Source organism: Canis lupus, chromosome 4 (assembly GCF_011100685.1).
Source record: "Canis lupus familiaris isolate Mischka breed German Shepherd chromosome 4, alternate assembly UU_Cfam_GSD_1.0, whole genome shotgun sequence".
Lineage (NCBI taxonomy): Eukaryota > Metazoa > Chordata > Mammalia > Carnivora > Canidae > Canis > Canis lupus.
In genome coordinates, this window is record NC_049225.1 from 58724566 (window position 1) to 58750053 (window position 25488).

At 41.6% G+C, this 25488-nt stretch overlaps 1 protein-coding gene across 3 annotated transcripts in view; it reads right to left on the reverse strand.

The window, feature by feature from the left end:
* The window catches only part of SLC36A1 (solute carrier family 36 member 1), a 58980-nt gene that overhangs the window by 30325 nt on the left and 3167 nt on the right, over positions 1-25488 (reverse strand). For 2 of the 3 annotated variants that reach the window (XM_038534975.1, XM_038534977.1), the window contains one exon: positions 5085-5232. In XM_038534975.1, coding sequence (XP_038390903.1) covers positions 5085-5227 — 143 coding nt within the window. In that variant the 5' untranslated portion in view covers positions 5228-5232. Of the gene's footprint in view, positions 1-5084; positions 5233-15807; positions 15937-25488 lie in introns of those variants that run through there. The other variant, XM_038534976.1, reaches the window with a different exon arrangement.

Here is a 25488-nt window from a genome sequence, read left to right on the forward strand (position 1 = left end):
TGCTCAACTGCTGAACCACCCAGTAGTCCCTGTCCCAAAGCTTTTCAGTAAAGATCCAGAAAATATCTTTGAATCTAGATGAGAAGAGGCTGAGTGCTCTCCTGCACTACCCTAAGGAGGAAACAGCCTAAGGACCACAAGGGTACAGAGGTGACTCCTTCATTATCAATGGCCAGTGACCAAGAGATTAACGGGCAGGATGACAGGCCAATCAAATGTCTATCTTAGCAAATGTTTAATCCACTCAAGGCAAAGGTAAGCATTGTAGCAAACCCACCTGCCCACCAAAGGCTTCCCCCAAATGCCTCTGGGCTGGGTTTTGTAGATCAGGTCCCTTTTAGCCCTTGCTTTACTAGTAACTCCATAGGACAATTCCCTTCCCTTGTCTGGACCTTTGTCTCAGCTGTAGAGGGAGGGGACTGGACAGGACAGCATACCTTCCAACGTGACTTCAGGATTCTAGGCAACTGGCCAACATTATTCTTTCTAATCAATGGCTCCAAGCTTGGATCACCCAGAACCATAGAGTATCACAGACTCAACTCCATGGACTGCAGAGTCTTAGGAGGGGTATAGGAAGGGAATCTTGCAAATCTCTGTAGCTCTGATTATGTTCTCAATCAGTAGTTCTTACACTTTCTGGTCTTGAGAGTCCTTTATACACTTAAAAATTATTGAGGATACTAAATAGTTTTTGTTTATATGGATTATGTCTGGTGATATATATTACAAATTCAAATTGAGAAATTAAAAACATTTTATTAACTAAAACAGTAAAATTACATGTAAAATAACATTTTTTTTTTTATGATAGTCACACACACACAGAGAGAGAGAGAGAGGCAGAGACACAGGCAGAGGGAGAAGCAGGCTCCATGCACCGGGAGCCCGACGTGGGATTCGATCCCGGGTCTCCAGGATCGCGCCCAGGGCCAAAGGCAGGCGCCAAACCGCTGCGCCACCCAGGGATCCCTAAAATAACAGATCCCTGGGTGGCGCAGCGGTTTGGCGCCTGCCTTTGGCCCAGGGCATGATCCTGGAGTCCTGGGATCGAGTCCCACGTCGGGCTCCTGGCATGGAGCCTGCTTTTCCCTCCTCCTGTGTCTCTGCCTCTCTCTCTCTCTCTCTCTCTCTCTCTCTATCATAAATAAATAAATAAATAAATAAATAAATAAATAAATAAATAAATAAATAAATATTTTTTAAAAAATTGTTATTTTTTGAAGGTTTTATCCATTTCTTTGAGAGAGAGAGCGAGAAAGAACACTCAATAAAGCACAAATGGGGGTGGGGGGTAATCAGAAGGAGAGGGAGAAGTAGGCACCCCGCTGAGCAGGGAGCCAGATAGCGGGCTTGATCCCAGGACCCTAGGATCACAACCCAAGCCAACTGAGCCATCCAGGTGCCCCTTAAATTGTTATTATTTTTTAAAATAATGGATTTTTAATGAAAAGTAATTCTATATTCCAAAATAAAAACTGGCATTAATTTACTTTTTATGCAAACCTCTTTAATGTCTTGATAGATGGATTATCTACTTCGCATTCAATCTGTTGTGATATGTTGTTTTGGTTGAAGTACATAAAGGAAATCTGTCCTCATACAGACATGCAGTTGGAATGTGTTTAAATAGTCTCTCTAGATAATTGTGGTAATTTTCCTTCGATACTATACCGAATTTGACATGTGGTTGTTTCTTAGAAGTTGTAATGTGGAATCTGAACTTTTCAATATCCTATAACATTAAAATCTACTGGTAATCTTGCTCTTCAAATGGATCTTTTACTCATGCACACTTTTCTAATATCACACTGGCCATTTGGAAGATACTTATTCCCTGAGTTATGCAGATCTTTGAAATGCTGGCACATTTCATTATACAATGTCTGAAAAAAATCATATTTATTAATATCACTGACCTTATCAGAAGTCTTTAAGTAGAGGGAAGCTGTCAAGCTCACAGTGTTAGATACTAGTTTTTTTCTAGTTTTGCTTGAAAGCTCAAATTTTATTATGGGCAACAAATACTATTAATTGTTTTTCTTGAGGTGATGGTCTCATTCCTCTCATTTTCAAGAAATTAAGTACTTGGTACCGCCAAATACTCAGGTCTGAATTACCTACAATTTGTTAGTTCTTCCTAGCAAAAAGAGTATTCTACGAAAAATAAAAGCAGTTGGGCTCACAATTTCAATAATCACTCAAGGTCTTGTCCTTAAGACAAGCATCATATACTTAGGTATGCAGTAGAACTATTTCATGTGTACGTCCCATTTTGTCATGCAGGTTATTTTAAAACCTGTACTGAAAGGTTAAGTAATAAAATGAATAATTTGCTTCATCAAGGGCCTACTTAAGTGAAACTGACTTATTCTTTGTACATGTGCGGCAGCAAAAAATACGATGATTAGCATACGTTGGTGGCACTGCCTTTATTTATGCTAATGTACCAGCAATTTTACCCACCATGCTGCTGAACCATCAGTGTAAACGTCAACACCATGAAAAGACAAATAACATCTTAGTATTATTATGAAAATAGTTTCAATTTCACAGACTTCCTGAAATGGTCCTGGGAACCCCTAAGGGTCTGAAAACCACATTTTGCAAACGGCTGCCCTAGATAACGTAGAGAAAGCCACTTTCAGTGAACTGGTTTCTTAGCCTGACAGCCTGGGAAAAAGTACCAAAGCTCAATCAACAGCTGGTACAATGTGACTCAACAGGGCAACAAGAAGACAAACTTGCTCAATAGAATAAAACAAGGCTGTTGTCAAAGCAGTCAATAGCTTGACAATATCAAATGTTAGGAAATAACTTCACTAAAACAGCATTATGGAAATGTCTAGGGTTTCAATTTGCACACCCAACTAGGGATTTTTACTGACCCTTAACCATTAGAAGAGCCAGTTACATGCATGTATGTACTTTATTCCTTGCATTTTGTTCCTTATACTTTGTTCAGCGTTCTTTGGTCCTTGGTAAACTAGATAACAGGGTAGGGCAAGGCACAGTAGACAAGGAATCCAGCTCAAAAACTTGTCTCTAACACTCTGATATATTAGAGATTCATGTGAGCTAACAAAGTCACCTGAATCAGTTTACACCTTAATCACATCTGCATATTTTCTATACATAAATGCTTATGTGGATCCAGGCTCCAGTAAAGTACTAAACCAATTCTCCAGGTCCAACGAAGTATTTTTCTCTAGGTCACTTGTGGTAATTGACATCATTTACAGATGGGCTTTCCTGGTCCCATATATCACAATATCAGAGCAGGATGGGCCCTCACAACAAAGTACACCCTGGAAAATATCCCAATACAAGCCCAATGAAGGTATCTCCCAATTTTCTCAATTTCTAACAAGCAAGGAGAAATCATTTTGAGTTGACTACTAGTTATAACCCAATGTGGAAAAAAGAGATAATTAGAATAGCTAGCAGGCACACATTACTTTTAATATACACAAAACTTGTGTGAAGTTGCTAGTGGTTGGTTTTGAACTTCAGAAAAGTCCCTTTAAAAATGAAAATCTAGACCCCATGTTACAAGGATTGCACAGACAAGCTGATGCCTGAGAACAAGTAGGAGCAAAAACTGGAAGGGAAACTATACAGAGAGAGGCTCGGAAGAAGTATTTCACAATGAGTATGACTTCTGAAAGGAAAGCTATCAGGTGCCATTGGCTGCATCTGGAGTTCCTTCTGCCTGGGGGGAAGTCAACTGGGTAGACAGGTTAAGGAAAACAGGGGAGAAATGGTCCTCACTGCTGCCAGTTGTTCTCTGTGCAATCTTTCCCCTCAGCCAAGCAAATGGAGAAATCTACAAAAGCATGCCACATGAGAAATAAGCTAAAGAGACCGAATCTTGAGGAGCAGAAGTCAGCTAGTGGTAATGTGGACAGACCATATCCTCTGGTTCTATCCTAGTTCTATGCCCTGCCCCAGGAGAGATGCAGCCAGGGGGAGCTTTACCAGGAATGACCTCCAAGAGAATCTTCAGTAGTTAGCTTGGGCAGTCACACAGGACAGCGTAAATCTAGCACAGGAAGGATCCCTCGTTAAGTCACACCCAACCCACAAGGAAACATAGAAAGGATAATAGCTAAGCTTGGGGAATAAACAGAAGGGCCAAAAAAAAAAAAAAATAGATGGAATGCTGGGATCTAGAGAAAATATAGAAGTCTGCTGATATTCAGGACTGAGTCAGAAAACTCAGTAGGGTAGAAAACTCTCCTCTGAATCTTCTAATTCAAGTGAGTGAACACAGTTTTCACAGAGGACTCCTCAATTTTCTCTTACATTTGGGGAAACTAAGGCCCGGAGAGGGCCAAACCACCCAGATGAGTCCTGGGATTCAGTTTCCAGAGAGAAGACTTAACCTTGCCTAGGAGTTGTAAGGCAGAATCCCTCCACTCAGCCTCTTGAATTTTATTTTATTTTTATTTTTTTGAGAAGAAGAGGGGAGAGAGAGTGGGGAGGGAGAGGTAAAGAGAGAATCTTAAGCACACCCAGTAAGGAGCCCAACATGAGGCTTGATCTCACAGCCAGAGATCATGACCTGAAGCTGAAATCAAGAGCCAGATGCTTTACAGATTGAGCCCCCAGGTGCCCCTTAACCTCTTGAATTTTTTAAGTGCAAGAGAAATTATTCCTTCCTCCATCTTACCACTTCTTCTGCCAAATGAACTGGCTATTAACTGATGGGGACAGAAGTCTAAGTGAGACTCAGCAAATGAAGCTTCCAATTGAGCCTAGAGGTATTTGAGGTTCTAGCACAGATGACCCATGGTTCTGAGTTAAGAGAATGTTCTCTCTAGGAGTTTCTCTTATGTTCAGCACCAGCCTTCCTGGGACCAACACAGCTGAAAGGAGCAAAGAATATAAAACAAATGGGAGGGAGAGCAGACAGCAAGGAGCTCAAATCTCAGAGCTGTTATTCACCCAGTCTTCCTTCCATCTGTAAAATGGGGAATTGATAAAACAGGGGAGCAAAAATACCTCTAAGGGAGACTATGTTACTAATACAGAGCTTAAGTACATGAATCCCACCCAGGAGAGAAGAAGAAATAGCTACTTACGTTGTGCTGTTGCTTTCCCCAAACCGCTGGTAGGAGCCGGGGGAAGAGAAGTTGTTTAGGCCTTCAGATGGGCTCTCCTCAGGGCTCACGTCTGTGGAGCTGTAGTCATGGTAGTCCTCATTCCGAAGTCTCTGCGTAGACATGGTAGCTGGGGGGACAGGGTCAGTGCTAAGACTCCCAGTGGCTGGGGCCTTTAGCTCCAAGCCTGTAGTGGGCTCTGGGGCAGAAGCAGCCATTGTTACAGCAGCTCAGGGACAGCTGCACTATGAATTAAGTACAGTGACAGTGCCTGATACCAAGGGAAATGGGAAAAGTGCAAAGTACACATGGGCGGGCTGGGCTCACTTGGCTTCTGTCTCCCAACCTTCTCAGTGCCCCACTCATAAATTTCTAAATTTGTCACGGCACACCTGGACAGAGCAAAGGTGAGGCACTGCGTGGGACGATTGGGGGAAGATGCAGACAGGTGCTTCCCGGAAGCCTTTCCTGCTCCTTAAGTTGGGAGTAACCACTCTGTCTCTGAGCTAATTTCTTTGAACCTTGAACAACAGTTATATTGTATCTATATCATCTTCCCCAGGAGTAAGGTCTCAGAGGATGGGAACCTGAATAGTCCTCACAGAATCTTATATTTCTTCTGCATGCAAGAGAAAAAAGACCTTGTTGCATTCAAAAAATCCCCTCCAAATCATCCAATTCTGTGCAGATTCCCCCACCAGGTTCCAGAGCCACAGATGAATTCCTCTCTCTCTCCACCATGACCTCTGCCTCCATCCTGTACTGTTTGGAGGTCACCAGGGACTCTCAGCCCCTGACCCCAGGACTCTTACCTTGCAATAAGTCAGAATTGTAAGCAGCTCAGAGGAAGAGCAGGAGCATGAGAGGGCTCACCACTGGCCCTCATTTCAATACCTCCCCTCTACAACCCTTCTTTTTTATTTTTACGGATTTGCCAATTCCGTAAAGATAATGAAAGAGGAAACCTTTTCTGTCGCGTGCTGGGGAAGGATGGTGAGGGTATTTTCTCTAGGGTGGACTTTTTCAATAATGTTACTACAGAAAAGAGAAGAACAACAACTTCTCAGCCACACAATAAGCATACATTTTGGGAATTCTGTAAGCCCCCAGAACCCTAGACACTATTGCTAAAAGAGTCCTCAGAGGTCACTCCAAACTGATCATTTTACAGATGAAGAATCAACCCCCAAAACGATGAAGGAACCTGCTCTGCTACAGGCAGGTAGCAGCAAAGCAGTAAACATATATCCTGCTGCCCTGCCAGACCTGGAAACCTCTACCTGAAGGTACCGCCACTTGCAATGAGGGAATATTATAATGGAAGAGAGTCAACGTCCTGCCCTCCAAGAACTGGCAACCACGTGAGGGAAGAAAAGTACATGTACCTTAAAAATTACAAATAAAAATCCTCCTGGCACTTGACAGACTGGCATACCTGCCTGCTATAAGCAGGCTCTCCCCCAGCATGCAGCTGAAGCCTGCAGTGAGTCCGATGCACTGTCTCAGATACCTGGTGAGAGACAAGATCTCCATCGCTCATCACAACACATCATCCTGCCCAACCCCCCACTAGCTGCCAGAGGATCGCTCTGTGGGACTTTTCCCACAGGTCAAGTCCCAGAGGACTCTTTGGAAACTGGCCCTACTCTGCCCCTAAATGTGATCCAAGGGATCTCATTTTCCCTCACTGACTGTAATGAAGAGAGGACCTACATAATCCCACAGGGAAAGTGCTTCCAGAAAGCTAGTAAAGTCCCAGAGAGGATCCTGCCCAGATTCACCACCATAGGGATTTTGTTAAATATCAAAGAGGACATCATTTACTCACATGCTAGAGGGATTCAAAGCAGTCATCTAGCTCTGCGGTAATTAAACTCATAAGAGGGCCACGGGAAAAATCTATAAATTATCTTACTATGAGCAGTTGAAAGCTGCTATCCACACTGAGCTAAAAGGTCAGTGTCTACGTATGTCAGAAGCCCTGGGTTCTGAGACTGCTTCTACCACCAGTTTCCTTAGTAACTTGGAACAATTCTCTTTATCGAAAAAGTGCAGAAAGGGGTAAGGGACAATGACTGAAAGACCTCTCAACATCTCTCTAGCTCAAATATTCCAGGATCAACTAATGTAATTATCTATGCAAACAACTAATTTCTAGTCTTTTCCAACATACCAAAGTGTCTGAGGAATAGAGTCTTCCAGGTGAATCGTGCATATTTCTGAGGGAGAAGGGACAGGATACAGGGACCAGCAAACTCCTCTATCCCTCCTCAACAACCAAGAAATCACTCAATCGCTTACCTGGCCCAGATGCTCAATTTATTTCAAATACTGTAGAGAGACTTCTTTATGTTGTATATGAAAACTGAAGCTACCCCTCCAGCAGAATATTACTAAGAAACTGCTCAAATAGAAGCTAAAATCTATAGCTCTAATGTCTGAGAAACAACTGCAGGATGTGGCAGATGTGGCTTGGCAACTGCATGCATGTTGAAAAAAAAAATAACACTACTTATAGGCTTTAGCTGATGATAAGCTGAACAGAAGTCAATGATTTAATAATAGATGCCAAATAAGCTAATTCTAGGTTGCATGAGGATGAGAGAACCACAGGTAGATGACAGCACCATTTGTTTTTGCCATGCCCTGTATTCTGTTCCAGGCGGTATACTGTTAAGGGAACAATAAACAGTGGTAGAGCCAGGGCTCAGCACCAGCCTGAGAAGGGATGACTAGAAGCACTGAGAAGGCTCAACCTGGAGAAAACTGGCAACTTGGCAGGTGTACAAACTGCTTTTAAAACTTTTAAAAGCTGTCCTAGGGGTGCCTGGGTTCAGGCTGGATGTCTGCCTTCGGCTCAGGTCAGGATTCTGGGGTCCTGGGATTGAGTCCCACATCAGGCTCCCTGCAGGGAGCCTTCTTCCTCTGCCTATGTCTCTGCCTCTCTGTGTCTCTCATAAATAAATAAAATCTTAAAATAAATAAATATCCTATGGATATTCCCCTTGTCCTGGGGAATGGCGAAGATGAGTCAGAAAAAGGATCAGTGTGGGGGGGTGCGGGGGGGAAGTAGAGGGAGGCAGGTGTTTGGCTAGACATAAGGAAGGACCTTTAACAAAAGGAGTTGTCCAATGGAACAGACTGCTCTGGGAGGGAACGTGTTCAGTCCCTGGGAAAGTCCGAGCAGAGGTCCTTCTCAGAGCTGTGAAGTAGGAATCTAAGTACTATAGTGGGTGCAGTCCCTCCTGGAGCTCCTGCTATGGCTCTGTGACCACTAAGTCTCTCTCCTCTTGTTCCCTAGCTGCCCCCATTGAGTACTGGCCTCCAAGGCCACCCTGCCCCTGGGCTCCCTTTGATAAAACCTGGTTTCCAAATCTCTTGTGCAATTGTGGTTCCTCCCCCGTGGGAGATTTTAATAGCACCTGCTAACTGTTAACATGAGGGGTATGATATGTGAAAATTCAGGACAAGCTTGTCCTTCAGGTTCTTGGAGACAAAGAAGAGAGTTTATACATTATGTGTGGCCCATCAACACAAACTCAAAATTTTCGTTAAATATTTAGACCCAAAAGGGTTAACTACTACACAGTAAGAAATGTCTACATGTTTGGTGGGAAAATACTTTTTTCTTCAAGTATGGATTCAACCACAATTGCACTAAAATATCAGCTATTTATATAACCTTAACAACTTTTTTTCTTACATAAGTTATTTTTTAGTTACCAATATTCTCGTTATTTTAAGGTTTTTCCCACTTATTTCATATCTACTCTTCTTTTGATCTGTAGAGTACACATAATAATGATTAGTTGCAATATAATGGTCCATTGTTTGGATGGACCATTATATCAATTATTATATTATATATATAATAATTATATTATATATATGCCATTATATTATAATGACATAATAATCTGCTTCTCTAGCTCCCAATAGTTGGATATGAGGATTATGCCTTTTAAAAAATCTCTTATATCCCAGCTAAAAAGAATTTATACAAATAGTTTTTAATTTTTGAGACATATTTTTGGTGAATAAGCTCATTTTTATGGTTCCTGATATACAAATGGTTGAACTAACCTACAGTGTCACTAGCAATATATGGATGTAACTGTCTCTTCATAACTGTGCCAATGTTGGCTTTTATCATTTTAATTTTTGTTCTTTTAAACAGAGGTGGCTCTTTGTACTTGTTTTATTTTACGTTTCTTTAATTTCCAGCAAAATAAAAACAGCATCTTTAATCTATCAGCTTCATATTTACTTTTGAAAATACATATGTTCTCAAAATAACCATCTAAGAGTTTACTGATCGGTTTCTATTCCAAATTCAGTACAATTATCAAGGCCAATTCCAACAAGAGAAGGAGAATCCATTTATTTATATATCCATCGATATATATATCTTTTGGGGTATATGAGAAGGTTAGGGGAGGAAAAAGGAATGAAGGGAGAGAGAGGCAGTACTAAAGTCTTATTTTGCTTTCTCACCAAAAACTAAACAATACTTTTAAGTGTGATTTGTAAACACATAAAAAATATTATGCCCTAAAAACTAGGAGAATTAGTAAATTCAGCAGAGTTGTAAGATACAACATCAGTATACAAAAAAAAAAAAAAAAAAACAGTTGAATAATCTGAAAATTGAGAAAACAGTTCCATTTGCAATAGCATCAAAAAGAATATTTCTTAGGAATAAATTTAAACCAAGCATGTGTAATGTACATGAAAACACAAAATATTGTTGAAAGAAATTAAAGGCCTAAAAAATTGAAAAAACATTCCAATGTTCATGGATTAGAAGATTCAGTGTTTTTAAGATGGCAAAATTCCCCCAAACTAATCTACACATTCAGTGGAATGTCTATCAAAACCCCAGTTGCCTTTTTGCAAAAATTGACAAGCTGATTGTAAAATTCCTGTGGAAATTCAGAGGCTCAGATTGGCCAAAACAATTTTGGAAAAGAACAAAGTTGGAGGACTTCCCAATTTCAAAATTTAGTACAAAGGTACAGTAATCAAGACAATATGGTACTGGCTTAAGGAAAGACATATAGATTAATGAAATAGAACTGAGAGTCCAGAAATAAATCCTCACATCTATGGTCAACTGAATTTTCAAAAGGGTGCCAAGATAATTCAATGGGGAAAGAATCATCTTTTCAATAAATTATGCTGGGACTACCGGATACTCACAAAGAACGAAGCTGAACTCTACCTCACACCATAGGCAAAAATTAACTCAATATGGATCAAAGACCTAAACACAGGAATTAAACTATAAAATCCTTAGAAGAAAACATAAGCATAAATTTTCATGACCTCATACTAGGTAATGGATTATTACATATGACAGAAAAAGCACAAGCAAAAAAAGAGAAAACAGGTAAATTAGACATTATTGAAATTAAAAATGTCGGGACGCCCAGGTGGCTCAGTGGCTCAGTGGCTGAGCGTCTGCCTTTGGCCCAGGGTGTGATCCCGGAGTCCCAGGACTGAGTCCCACATTGGGCTCCTTGCACGGAGCCTGCTTCTCCCTCTGCCTATGTCTCTGCCTCTCTCTCTCTCTCTCTCTCTCTCATGAATAAATAAATAAAATCTTAAAAAAAAATAAAATAAAAAATAAAATAAATAAAATAAAAAATGTCCTCAAAGGACATTTGAGGTCCAAAGGACACCATCAAGAAAGTGAAAAGCAGCCCACACAATGAGAGAACATTTCTTCAAATCATTTATCTGATGATTTATATCCAGAAAATATAAAGAACTATTACAAAAAAAAAAAAAAAGGAACTATTACAACTCAATAATAAAAAGAAAATCCAGTTAAGAAATAGGGAAAGGGAGACAGAAAGTGAAGACTCGTAACTCTGGGAAACGAACTAGGGGTGGTAGAAGGCGAGGAGGGCGGGGGGTGGGGGTGAATGGGTGACGGGCACTGAGGGGGGCACTTGATGGGATGAGCACTGGGTGTTATTCTGTATGTTGGCAAATTGAACACCAATAAAAAATAAATTTATTATTTAAAAAAAAAGAAATAGGGAAAGCATTTGAACAGCTATTTTGCCAAAGATGTAAAAATGGCCAATAATCACATGGAAAGATACTCAATATCATTAGCCATTAGGTAAACGCAAATCAAAAACCACTTCATACTCACCAAGATGGCTAAAATCTAAGACAGATAATTAATAAATACTGATGAAGCTATGGAGAAATTAGAACCCTCTAACACAGTTGGTAAGAATGTAAAATGGTGCAGTCACTTTGGACAACAGTCTTGCAATTTCTCAAAATACAGTTACCAAATAACCCAACAATTCTATTCTGAGGTATATCCTGAAATGAAAATGTATATCCACAGGAAAACTTGTACACAGATGTTCACAACAACATCATTAATAGTCAAAATGTGGAAATAAACCTGATGAATACATAAATGATATGTGGTATATCGATACAATATTATTTAGCAATAAAAAGCAATTAAATACTGATACATGTGACAATGCGGGGTGAACACTGAAGACATTATTCTAATTGAAAAAAAGTCAGTCCCAGAGCACCATATAGTATACCATTTTGTTCAAATGAAAGAGTAGAACAAAAAACAGATTAGAAATTGCCGAGGGTCTGGGGTAGGGAGTTAAGAGGAATCAGCAAGTGACACCGAAGGAACAGTTTCTTTTAGGGTGATGAAAATGTTCTAAAATTGATTGTGGTGATAGTTGCACAGGTCTGTGAATATACTAAAAGCCAATGAACTGTATACTTTAAAGAGTTGAACTGTGTGTCATGCCATGTGAATTATATCTCAATAAAACCGCTTTAAAAAACCAAACAGATTTCTCAGCCCAGTCTGATTCAACCTGAGCACTTTATTTTTAACCAGCTTCCTAAATGATCTTGATTACAGGTGGATTTATATAAAGCACTAGAAAAAAAAATACATGACCTTATGATAGGTACACCCCAGGCCTCATCTCCTACTAGAGTTCGTGGATTGGTGATATTTGCAGACTATAAGTGCCGCCCATTATTCTGAAACAATTATATTGGGTTAGACTTTGGAACCCAGAGAAACAGTGAATTCTCTAAATGCATTTTCTCTTTTCTGTTGCTGAAATTCCAAAGTCATGAACAAGGACACAGACTGTGTAGCTATATGTGGTCTACAAGGAGGGAAATGAGCATTTCTAACTTCCACATGATTTTTTTCTGTTAAGATTTTATTTATTTATTCATGAGAGACACAGAGAGAGAGAGAGAGAGGCAGAGACACAGGCAGAGGGAGAAGCAGGCTCCATGCAGGGAGCCCAATGAGGCACTCGATCCCAGGACTCCAGGATCACACCCTGAGCCGAAGGCAGACGCTCAACCACTGAGCCACTCAGGCGTACCCTACATGATTTGTTTGTAAAGGGCATCAGATAAAACTCCATTTAAACTACCACATAAGTACATTCCATAATTTGACTCCTGCCTAAAAGAATCTGGTGAGAGGGCAGCCGCAAAGCAGTTGCTGACCTCAGCAGGCTCTGCATAGCAGGAGCTGATGAGACAAATACACTTACTTTTTATCCATAATCATAAAAACCACTAAATGTTAGGACCAGGCAAGACTTCCAGAAGATAAAGCCGCAGCCTCTTATTCAAAGGTGAGAAAACCAAGGCCCCAGCTGGTTAAGACATGGGATTAGAATACAACATACCAGATTCTCAGTCCATGTTTCTATCATACCATAAATTATCCTCCCTGCAGTCTGCTTGGAACAAAACTGGAGCAGGATTAGATGTGCAGGGGGAACTGTGCATAACAGAGAGTACATGAGTTCACCACAGAGAAATTCAGAGCAGGAAGTCAGAAAGTTGACAATGCAAACTTGCAGTTCTGCAGTTCTCTATCACTCTGGAGAGTTGCACCAGGTCCCTACCTTGGAAATGGTGGCTATGTGCCTTAAGCATCGCAGTACCTCGGACACACAGATTCCCAGCTTCACGGAATAGGGAAGCACAGAGGAGTATTTCCTACTAGAGAGGGTCATTGAGACCTGGCCCTGGGTGTCAAGGCTTCCAAGAGAAATGTCTGGGGGATAAAAGGGACAGCACCAAATGCAACATCATGTGGTTTCTATTTTGTCACATTTACAATGTCCCATCCACGAGACCCCATACCTACAAAACAGAGCTAGCTTTGTGTACCTAGACCCAGTAAGGTTTGGCTTAAGGAGGGAGGCTCAGGACTCCTCCAAGGCCTGGGTTGAGGTAAAAAGACTCAGTGTGAGTTTCCTCTACGGGACAAAGAGAAAAGCTAGCCCAGGTGTTAGTGGTCGGTCAGCCACACACATCTAGAAGGGACCATCAGAGCTGCCAGCCAAGTATAAACCAAAGTCCATTTACTCAGCCCATTTCTAGGATCTTGCTTTCAGGTCAGAGTGTAAAGAAGAAATGTATCATTAACAGTGCAATGACTCTTTAGCATCTGACCTTGGAAGAGACAGCAAGCATTTGAAGAATTAAGACACTCCCTGGGGAGGCAAGGAGGAATTAAAAAACAAGCAAACAAATGAGTACTTCACACAAGAGAAGGTAGTATGGGACAAGGGGGAGAATAAAGCATTCACAAAAAGTGGACATCTCATCTATTCCACCCACCGTACTTCACAGTCTACATGCTAACAAGTCCAGTCCTAGGATTCCACAGAACTCCTTGAGTTGGAAGAAAATTTCAAACTTATGTAGTCAAGCTTATGTAGTCCAAAGCTCTACCCAACAAATAATATAATCATCTATAACATTCCCAAAAGTAACTGCCCAGTGACCATGATCTCCAGTGACAGGGACATCCACGCTCTGTGCTGCAACATGAAAGAGCTCTTGTTCTTTGAGAGTTCTCATGGTCACCCAAAAACCACTTCCCTCTGGGCACTTGCATCCATTGGTCCTAGTTGTAGTCTCTGCAATACTGCAGAAGAAATGGAATCTGCCTCTAAAAGAGACAAAGATAGCTCTGAGCACCTCAAGCTGCCAAAGAGATGAGGCTGAACGAATAACTACATGGTCTAAAGGGAAAATAAGGATCTAACAGCAGGACGCTATAAATGGCACATTCAGAAAACAAAGGATGAGAGACTTAATACTGTCATCATAACAGCCTCTTCTTCATACAGCCTCCACCTCGAGGTCTCAGACCAGAGCAAAAGACCAAGTCTTTTGTGTCCCCTTTACTTCTTGACTACAAAAGCGTCTCTAAAGAAAACATACTCTACATGCGCAAGTTAATTCCTGTGGACTACGCTCTGGACTGGAGTCACAGAGGGCCTTGAGCATGCTTAAAGAAATTAGAGACCGTCAAAATCATTTTCAGCCGTCCTTGTTTAGCTTGGGCTTCCACAGAGATAAGAAGACAGAGGAGGATTTCGTAGCAACCTAGCAATAAGTGAAGCAGGGAGACTGCTTCTGGACAACTGGACTAACCCTTGTTGCAAGGCGACAGCAATGCACACAGGGGAAAACCCACTCAGATTAGAAGACAAACAGAGCGAGGTGCACAGAAGGTCAGCGTGGACGAGGTCCTTGGGGATTCAAGTCCGTGGTTCTGCAGGCTGGGAAACCTGAACCCACTGCAGGATGGGAATCACCTAAGGTTGCAAAGCCAAGTGTCAGAGCCAGAACAAAAAATCTCCTCATTCCCCAATCTCGGTTCTTTCCATTACGCCATGCCGCTATCTCATTTCAACAAGCTTCAGACGACTGCATCCAAATACCCATCATTCTCCCAAAGGAGACCAGCTACAGAATGAATGAATGAATGAATGAATGAATGAATGAATGAATGAATGAAGCCAGCCAGCCCGCCAGCCCAGGGCTTTGCATTCTTCAAGTTAATGCCAGGGCTCTCCACAAAACCCAGCTGGGAGCCACCTAGCCTCCCAGGAGCAGACTCCAATTCTTATTTCCTATTTCGGTGTGATTTACACAAAATTGCAGGACAGTCAGAAGCAAAACGATGAGGCTGCAGGAAAAAAAAAAAATCGTGCACACTGAAACGGGGAACCACACCCAGGGCCAAGCCAACCGGGAGATGGAGAATGCAGGGCTAAGAACGGGAGCGCCCGAAGAGACGGGGACGGAAAGGGGTGTCTTTTCACGTGTCCCGTTCTCGGCAGGAGGCAGGAGGGTGCTGAAAAGCAAGCGGCTGCTGGAGCTTGGGGAGGCGTGCGCTGGGGTGGCAGGGCGCCCTGGGCAGCCCCCCCCGCCCGCCGCCCGCCGCCCGCCGCGCCTCGAGGTCCCCAGCGGGGGATGCACCAGGCGACGTCCCAGGGCCCCGGCCCGGGGGTCTGTGGCCCCCAGACCCACCACAGCAAGTCCCCGCAGGGCTCCCGCGCGGGCCGGCGACCTGCCCGAGGCGACTGCGCCCCTCTCCCGGCGGGTGCCTCGGGGTCCCCCCCTGTGGGCGGCGACGGGCGCTCACGGGGCACCGCGCCTCCAGCGCCTCCTCGGGGAGGGGCGCCGGCACCTTGCGGCGGCTGCCGCGGGACGCCGAGCCCACCGGGACCCGCACCCGCACCCGCACCCGCACCCGCACCCGGGCCGGCGGGTGCCTGAGCCCCGAGCGCCCGCGGCGCCCCCAAAGGAAGGCGAGCCGGGTCCCGCAGGAGCAGCCCCGCCGCAGCCCCCGCCCGCCGCCGCGCGGACTCACCGCTCGGGCTGCGCTGCGGCGCGGGCTCCGCGGCGGCTCGGGCTCCGGCTCCCGCCTCGGCGCAGCCCCCGTCCTCGCCTCAGCGCGGAGCCCCAGCCATCCCCCTCGGCCGCCGGGGCCCGCCGCTTCCGGGCCGCGTCACGTGACGCGGGCGCCCCAGCCGGAGACCCGAGTCACGTGTCCCCGCGCGGGGCAGCTCCCGGGGCGGCACGACGCTCCGGAGCCCGGCGCCGCAGCACCACCCGGCGACCGGTTGCCGCCACTGCAGGCAGGGCCGAGGGGGGCCCGGGGGCGCGGGGGCCACTGGGCGGGGCGTGGGTCCCGGAGCCCGGCCGCCGGTCCCTGGAGCTCCGCCCCCTGGGTCGTGGGCTGCCGCGGCACACGCGGTGTTTTCCCTAACACGAGTCCAGGAGCACATGCTGCTTGTATCATTTTAAAAAATACATCTTTAAAAAAAAAAAATCACCTAGTCAGATTTTTTTCGAAACTTACACAAATTCATTTGTGGTTGCTCCTGGAAATGGGAGAGTGTGATGTAAGGCGGGCAACATTATCTTTTCAATATATTTAAAAATTGGGGGATCCCTGGGTGGCTCAGCAGTTTAGCACCTGCCTTTGGCCCAGGGTGTGATCCTGGGGTCACCGGATCGAGTCCTGCATGGAGCCTGCTGCTCCCTCTGCCTGTGTCTCTGCCTCTCTCTCTCTCTCTTTCTCTCTGGGTCTCTCATGAATAAATAAATAAAATATTTAAATATATATATATTTAAAAATTTAAGTGACATTTTAAAATGGGTGGCGACATTTCAGTATGTTTGAGGTGTGTTATCTTCTCTTGCTTCCTTCTCCTTGAATTTTTCCTTTAAAAATTATGTAACTAAAAAATAAATAAAAATTACGTAACTACTCACACATGCAAAAAGAATAAACTATTAATATAGCTACAAAACGGATAAATCTTAAGATAATTGTGCTGAGTAAAAGACATCAGAAAAAATTGTCCATTTATTTCATATTCTAGAAGGTGCTAGGTCATCTTCAGTGACGGGAAGCATATCAGCGGTTGCCTGGGAGTGGGTGGGGAGGTCAGAAGGGGAGAGATTATAGAGGGGCCTAAGGAAACTTTCCAGGTGACAAATAGTTTCACGAGTAAACATAGATTTTACATTATCAAATTATACACGTTCAATACGTGCAGTTTAAAAATAAATTTTAAAAAATATGCATAGCTTACTGTATATCAAGTATACTTCCATAAACCTGTTAAAATGGTAAAAATTATATGATACATGAATGTATTTTTATTACTAGAAATGTTAGACAATATATAAGTATATAAGCAGTGAAAATTTCCCTTCTCCCAAATTCACTCTTTTCTTCAAAGAATTATAGCTACTAGCATCTGAGTATCGTTCTCCATACCCTATATTATGTATTTATAGAAATATTTATACAGAGAGACATACATAGATTTGTGGTGTTAAAATCTAGAATTATGAGGATCCCTGGGTGGCTCAGGGGCTTAGCGCCTGCCTTCGGCCCAGGGCGTGATCCTGAGTCCTGGGATCGCGTCTCATCTCAGGATCCCAGCATGGAGCCTGCTTCTCCCTCCTCCTGTGTCTCTGCCTCTCTCTCTCTCTCTCATAAATAAGTAAATAAATCTTTTAAAATTTTTAAAAAAATAAAATCTAGAATTATGAATAACAGTACTTAGTGTTTTGCTTAAGACTTTTTACTCTTCACTGTCTATACTGTCTAAATTATTTCCTAAACACACACTACTTTATATTTGAAATCTTTATATGGGATCCCTGGGTGGTGCAGCGGTTTAGCACCTGCCTTTGGCCCAGGGTGTGATCCTGGGGTCACCGGATCGAGTCCTGCATGGAGCCTGCTTCTCCCTCTGCCTATGTCTCTGCTTCTCTCTCTCTCTCTGTGTGTGACTATCATAAATAAATAAATAAATAAATAAATAAATAAATAAATAAATAAATAAAAAATAAATAAGAAAATGCAGTCTTTAAAAAAAATAAAATCTTTATATGTTCTGTAAAGATAAAACATGCATGTTCTCTTTAAAAATATACCCCAGTTGGTTCATTTCACCAGGGAAAGAGAAAAGAATGCAGGTTCATGCTAGTTTAGAATAGGAAGGGCAGTAGGTTCATCTCATCCCTGGAAGAACGCACCAGTTCATTGAATGCTCAGTGCCAGAACTATGCTTGGAATGCTTCTGAGCCCATGTCACCCCCAGGCCTTGAATTTCATTGATTCTATGGCAATTTCTAAAGTCTTACTCAAGAAAGCCAGATCTTATGAGAATCACAGAGCTCCCTGTTGGAATTACTGATGAAGTGAGAATTTGCCTTCACCAGTCTGCTGCTGAGATACATTGATTATAATAAGAATTCTTTTTTATACCTGGCCACCATACTCTTACTAGAGACAACCTTGAAAAAAGGTCGCATCATTTTCAGATATTGTTAGGATTCCATCAACCTTATCATTATGAAGTCCTAATTAGAATTAACACAATTACATATCCTTCCAACTATACAAATCTCCACCTCTGCTTCCACAGTTTACTCAGGAATACAAATTAAGATTTCCTGTTCTTCATACAGCAATTTGGCAGTGTGACAGGATACAAAATCAATGCCCAGAAATCAGTGGCATTTCTATACACTAACAATGAGACTGAAGAAAGAGAAATTAAGGAGTCAATCCCATTTACAATTGCACCCAAAAGCATAAGATACCTAGGAATAAACCTAACCAAAGAGGTAAAGCATCTATACCCTAAAAACTACAGAACACTTCTGAAAGAAATTGAGGAAGAGACAAAGAGATGGAAAAATATTCCATGCTCATGGATTGGAAGAATTAATATAGTGAAAATGTCAATGTTACCCAGGGCAATTTGCACGTTTAATGCAATCCCTATCAAAATACAACGGACTTTCTTCAGAGAGTTGAAACAAATTATTTTAAGATTTGTGTGGAATCAGAAAAGACCCCGAATAGCCAGGGGAATTTTAAAAAAGAAAACCATAGCTGGGGGCATCACAATGCCAGATTTCAGGTTGTACTACAAAGCTGTGGTCATCAAGACAGTGTGGTACTGGCACAAAAACAGACACATAGATCAGTGGAACAGAATAGAGAATCCACAAGTGGACCCTCAACTTTATGGTCAACTAATATTCAACAAAGGAGGAAAGACTATCCACTGGAAAAAAAGACAGTCTCTTCAATAAATGGTGCTGGGAAAATTGGACATCCACATGCAGAAGAATGAAATAGACCACTCTCTTGCACCATACACAAAGATAAACTCAAAATGGATGAAAGATCTGTGAGACAAGATTCCATCAAAATCCTAGAGAAGAACACAGGCAACACCTTTTTTGAACTTGGCCACAGTAACTTCTTGCAAGATACATCCATGAAGGCAAGAGAAACAAAAGCAAAAATGAACTATTGGGACTTTATCAAGATAAGAAGCTTTTGCACAGCAAAGGATACAGTCAACAAAACTCAAAGACAACCTACAGAATGGGAGAAGATATTTGCAAATGACGTATCAGATAAAGGGCTAGTTTCCAAGATCTATAAAGAATTTTTGAAACTCAACAGCAAAGAAACAAACAACCCAATCATGAAACGGGCAAAAGACATGAACAGAAATCTCACAGAGGAAGACCTAGACATGGTCAACAAGCACATGAGAAAATGCTCCGCATCACTTGCCATCAGGGAAATACAAATCAAAACCACAATGAGATACCACCTCACACCAGTGAGAATGGGGAAAATTAACAAGGCAGGAAACCACAAATGTTGGAGAGGATGTGGAGAAAGGGGAACCCTCTTACACTGTTGGTGGGAATGTGAACTGGTGCAGCCACTCTGGAAAACTGTGTGGAGGTTCCTCAAAGAGTTAAAAATACACCTGCCCTACGACCAGCAATTGCACTGCTGGGGATTTACCCCAAAGATACAGATGCAATGAAACACTGGGACATCTGCACCTCGATGTTTCTAGCAGCAATGTCCACAATAGCCAAACTGTGGAAGGAGCCTCCGTGTCCATCGAAAGATGAATGGATAAAAAAGATGTGGTCTATGTATACAATGGAATATTACTCAGCCATTAGAAACGACAAATACCCACCATTTGCTTCGATGTGGATGGAACTGGAGGTGTTATGCTGAGTGAAATAAGTCAATAGGAGAAGGACAAACTTTTTTTTTTATGATAGTCAGAGAGAGAGAGAGAGAGAGGCAGAGACATAGGCAGAGGGAGAAGCAGGCTCTATGCACCGGGACCCCGATGTGGGATTCGATCCTGGGTCTCCAGGATCGTGCCCTGGGCCAAAGGCAGGCGCCAAACCGCTCTGCCACCCAGGGATCCCAGGAGAAGGACCAACATTATATGGTCTCATTCATTTGGGGAATATAAAAAATAGTGAAAGGGAATAAAGGGGAAAGGAGAAAAATGAGTGGGAAATATCAGAAAGGGAGACAGAACATGAGAGACTCCTAACTCTGGGAAACGAACCAGGGGTGGTGGAAGGGGAGGTGGGTGGGGGGGTGGGGGTGACTGGGTGACGGGCACTGAGGGGGGCACTTGATGGAATGAACACTGGGTGTTATTCTATATGTTGGCAAATTAAACACCAATAAAAATAAATTTATAAATAAAAAAAATTTCCTGTTCAGTATGGATGTATAAATAAACATTTTGATTCTTTACTCCTAGAAAACTATGCAAAAGCAAAAAGGAAAAACTTTGAAAACTCTATCTTCAACAACGGTAGAAGATAGAATCCACAGGTACCAAAATACGTGTGAAGGCTAACAAAAAGCAGCTGCAATCAGACAGAAGCTATAAAGGAGAATGGAAAATAAACTCCAAGAGAAGTAAAGGGACCCAAGTGGGGACAGATCTCAGAATCTCGGAAATGCATTGGTGAAAACACTCTTCTTGAAGATGAAGAGCTCCCTTAGAGCTGCATGGCTAGATTTCTTTTATTTGCAACAATGGACTTGGAAACAGTTCAGCAAGACTCAACAAAAGCCCTCCTGAATCTGGTTTGGATTAGGGAAGCCAAGAAGATGAGGATAACAACAAGAATCACAGAGATGAGCCATATTTAGAAGAAACAATTGGTCTGTGGCAATAGAACAGAAAAGACTGGACATATACTTGTTGGTGAGAATGCAGAGCAACTGAAGTCTCATCAACTGCTGGGAAAGTGTACAATGATGCAACCACTTTGGAAAACTGTATGACAGTTTTTTTTATGAAGCTAAACACATAGCTCTCCTGTGATCCAGCAACTCCACTCCTAGATATTTACCCAGGAAAAATCAAAATGTTTATCCACACCAGGGCCTGGACTAGGATAAGGCAAGAAAAGTGCAGCAAGTGGGAAATTTAAAGAGGCACTCACTTTCAGGGTTGTACAGGTGCAGAGTTGGCACTTACATGAACACAAGGGTGAGTGCCTCCTTAAACTTTGTGACCTAGGCTTCTTGGCTTTCCTCACCTTCCTCCAGGCTGTTGTCCACACCAACTTGTATTCAGATTTTCACAGCAGAGAGCTCAATAAAGGTAAATAATTAACAACCCACACATTTATCAATAGGTGAATTGATAAACTGTGGCATATAGAGCAGGAAGGAATTATTGATATATGCAAAAATGTGGATGAATCTCATTACGCTAAATGGAAGAAGCCAGACACAGAAAACTGCATACTATATGATTTGATTTGTATAAATTTATAGAATGAGCAAAATTGATTCTTGTGACAGAAAGCTGAACAATGGCTGTTTGGGATGTGTGGGGTGAGGATTGGCTGTAAAGGGACACAGAGAGCTTTTTGGAATGATGCTAATATTCTATATATTGATTGGGATGCTCGTTATGTGGATTTAAACATTTGTCAAAAGCCATTACCTGGACAATGAAAATATATTAACTTGATTATAAATAAATTGTATCCCTAAAGATTAATTTCAAAATGTTAATGAGACTACCAGACATCTGGAGAAAGTCTCTAAGATAAAAGAAATATCAAATGCACAAACCCATGAAGTACTTTGGAGGAGACTATGCAAAAAACAAGCACACAAACAAATACCCTCAGAGAGATAAGATGTTACAATCATGACATAAGAACCACAGCAAAAAATATTGCTTTTAAAAAAAATTCTGAGGGAAAAAACAACTCTTGGAAGTTAAAAATATAATGACGGAAATTAAGAATCAAATGGAAGAGTAAGAAGATAAGGATAAGGAAATTTGTTCTTTTTCGTTATTAAATATTTATTACCTATGTGCCAGGCACTGTGAATAGAACAGTGAACAAAATAAACAGAAATCCCTGCCCTTATGAAGCTTGCATTTTAGTGCGGGGAGATAGACAACACAAATAAATAAGTAATATACATATCATGTCAGCAGGTGTACTGTTAGGGAGAAAAATCAGGAGAGTAAGAAACAGAGTCTAGGGACTGAGAGGAGGGATTGCAGTCTCTTTAAATAGGGAAGATACCACTGAGAGGTGGTATCTAAACAAAGTCTTAATGTAGGTGAGGAAACAAGTCCTTGGATTTCTTTGAGAAGAGCATTCTGGGCCAAGGGAATAGCATGTGCTAGGGCCCAGGAGGGAATGTGCCTAGCCTATTTGAAAAATTAAAAGGAGGCCAGTGTGTATAATACTATATATAGCCAACCTTAAAGACTCCACCAAAAAACTACTAGAGCTAATAAATGAATTCAGTAAAGTCACAGGACACAAAATCAATATACAGAAATCTGTTGCATTTTTATACAGTAATAATGAAGAAGCAAAAAGAGAAATTAAGAAAATAATCCCATTTATGATTGCACCAAAATGAATAAAATACCTAGGAATAAACTTAACCAAGGAGATGAAAGGCCTCTACTATAAAACATTGGTGAAAGAAATTGAAGATGACACAAAGAAATGGAAAAGCATTCCATGCTCATGGATTGGGAAAACAAATATCGTTATTTGTTCCTATCAAAATACCAACAGCATTTTTCACAGAACGAGAGCAAATAATCCTAAAATTTGTATGGAATAACAAAAGACCCCAAATAGCTAAAATAATCTTAAAAAGGAAGAGCAAAACTGGAGGTATGACAATCCCAGTTTTCAAGATAAACTACAAATCTGTATTAATCAAGACTGTTGGTACTGGCACAAAAATAGACACAGAATAAAGAGCCCAGAAATAATCCCACAATTTTATGGTCAATGGAACAGAATAAAGAGCCCAGAAATAAACCCACAATTTTATGGTCAACTAATCTATGACAAAGGAGGCAAGAATATCCAGTGCGAAAAAGAGTCTCTTCAACAAATGGTGTTGGGAAAACTGGATAGCTACAAGCAAAAGAATGAAAATGGACCCACTTTCTTACACCATACACAAACTGGATTAAAGACCTAAATGTGAGACTTGAAAGCATAAAAATCCTAGAAGAGAGCACAGGCAGTAATTTCTCTGAGATCAACTGTAGCAATATTTTTCTAGTTATGTCTCCTGAGGCAAGAGAGATAGAAGCAATAATCTCCTGTTGGGACTACATCAAAATAAAATATCTTCTTTAAAACAAAGGAAACAACAACAAAAAAAGAAACCAAAAAATTTTTTTAAAAAAGCAAAGGAAACAATCAACAAAACTAAAAGACCTACTAAATGGGAGAAGATATTTGCAAATGATATGTTCGATAAGGGGTTAGTATCTGAAATACATAAAGAACTTACCAACTTAACACCATTTAAAAAATCCAATTAAAAAATGGGCAGAAATATCAGAAAGAGAGACAGAACGTAAAGACTGCTAACTCTGGGAAACGAACTAGGGGTGGTAGAAGGGGAGGAGGGCGGGGGGTGGGAGTGAATGGGTGACGGGCACTGAGGGTTATTCTGTATGTTAGTAAATTGAACACCAATAATAAAAAATAAATTTTAAAAAATGGGCAGAAAACATGAACAGACATATCTCCAAACAAGACATACAGATGGCTAACAGACACATGAAAAGATGCTCAGCATCACTCATCATCAGGGAAATGCAGATCAAAACCACAATGAGATATCACCTACCACCTACCACCTGTCAGAATGGCTAAAATAAAAAACAAGAAACAACAACTGTTGGCAAAGATGTGGAGAAAGGGGAACCTTCATGCGCTGTTGGTGGGCATGCAAACTGGTGCATCCACTGTGGAAAGGCTCCTCAAAAATTAAAAATAGAGTTACCATATGCCAAGTCAATCGGAGAAGGACAAACATTATATGGTCTCATTAATTTGGGGAATATAAAAAATAGTGAAAGGGAAGAAAGAGGAAAGGAGAAAAAAATGAGTGGGAAATATCAGAAAAGGAGATAGAACATGAGAGACTCCTATCTCTGGGAAACAAACAAGGAGTGGTAGAAAGAGAGGTGGGCGGGGGGTGGGGGTGATGGTGATGGGCACTGAGGGGGGCGCTTGATGGGATGTGCACTGGGTATTTTACTGTATGTTGGCAAATCAAACTCCAATAAAAATAATAAAATAAAAATAAAATAAATAAAATAAAATAAAATAAAATAAAACAAAATAATTACCATATGCCCCCCTAATTGCACTACTGGGTATTTACCCAAAGAATACAAAAACACTAATTTGAAAAGATATATGCAACATAATCCAATAGTGAAACTGTAGAAGTAAGCTAAATGTCCATTGATAGATGAATGGATTAAAAAGATGTGATATATATATATACACACACACACACACATGCGTGCACACACATATATGATGGATATTACTCAGCCATGAGAAATAATGAAATACTTCCAACTGCAGCAATATGGATGGATCTAGAGGATATAATGCTAAGTGAAATAAGTCAGAAAAAGACAGATACCGTATGATTCCCCTCATATGTGCAATTTAAGAAATAAAACAAGTGAACAAAGAGAAAAAGAGACAAACAAGAAACAGACTCTTAATTACAGAAAACTGATAGTTACCAGAGGGAGGTAGGTGAGGGGATGTGTGAAATAGGTGAAGGGGATTAAGAGTACACTTATCATGATGAGCACTGAGTCATGTATGAAAGTGTTGAATCACTATACTGTACACCTGAGACTAATATACCAATGTACATTAACAATACTGGAATTAAATATAGGGAGGTCAGTGTGGGTGTAGCAGAGTGAGCTATAGGAAAAGAAGTAAATTAGGTCAGAGCAAGAAAAAATGGGTGAAAACTATGTAGATCTCTGTGAGCTATATTAAGGACTTTGGCTTTTACTCTGAGGGGGCTAGGAAGAAACTGGAGGAGTTTGAGCAGAGGAATGCTGTGATCTGACTTGGGTTTAAAAGGATGCTATATCTTTGGGAGTAAACCCCAGCAGTGCAATTGCTGGGTCATAGGGCAGATCTATTTTTAAGTCTTTGAGGAACCTCCACACAGTTTTCCAGAGTGGCTGCACCAGTTCACATTCCCACCAACAGTGCAGGAGGGTTCCCCTTTCTCCATATCCTCTCCAACATTTGTTGTTTCCTGTCTTGTTAGTTTCCACCATTCTCACTGGTGTGAGGTAGTATCTCATTGTGGTTTTGATTTGTATTTCCCTGATGGCAAGTG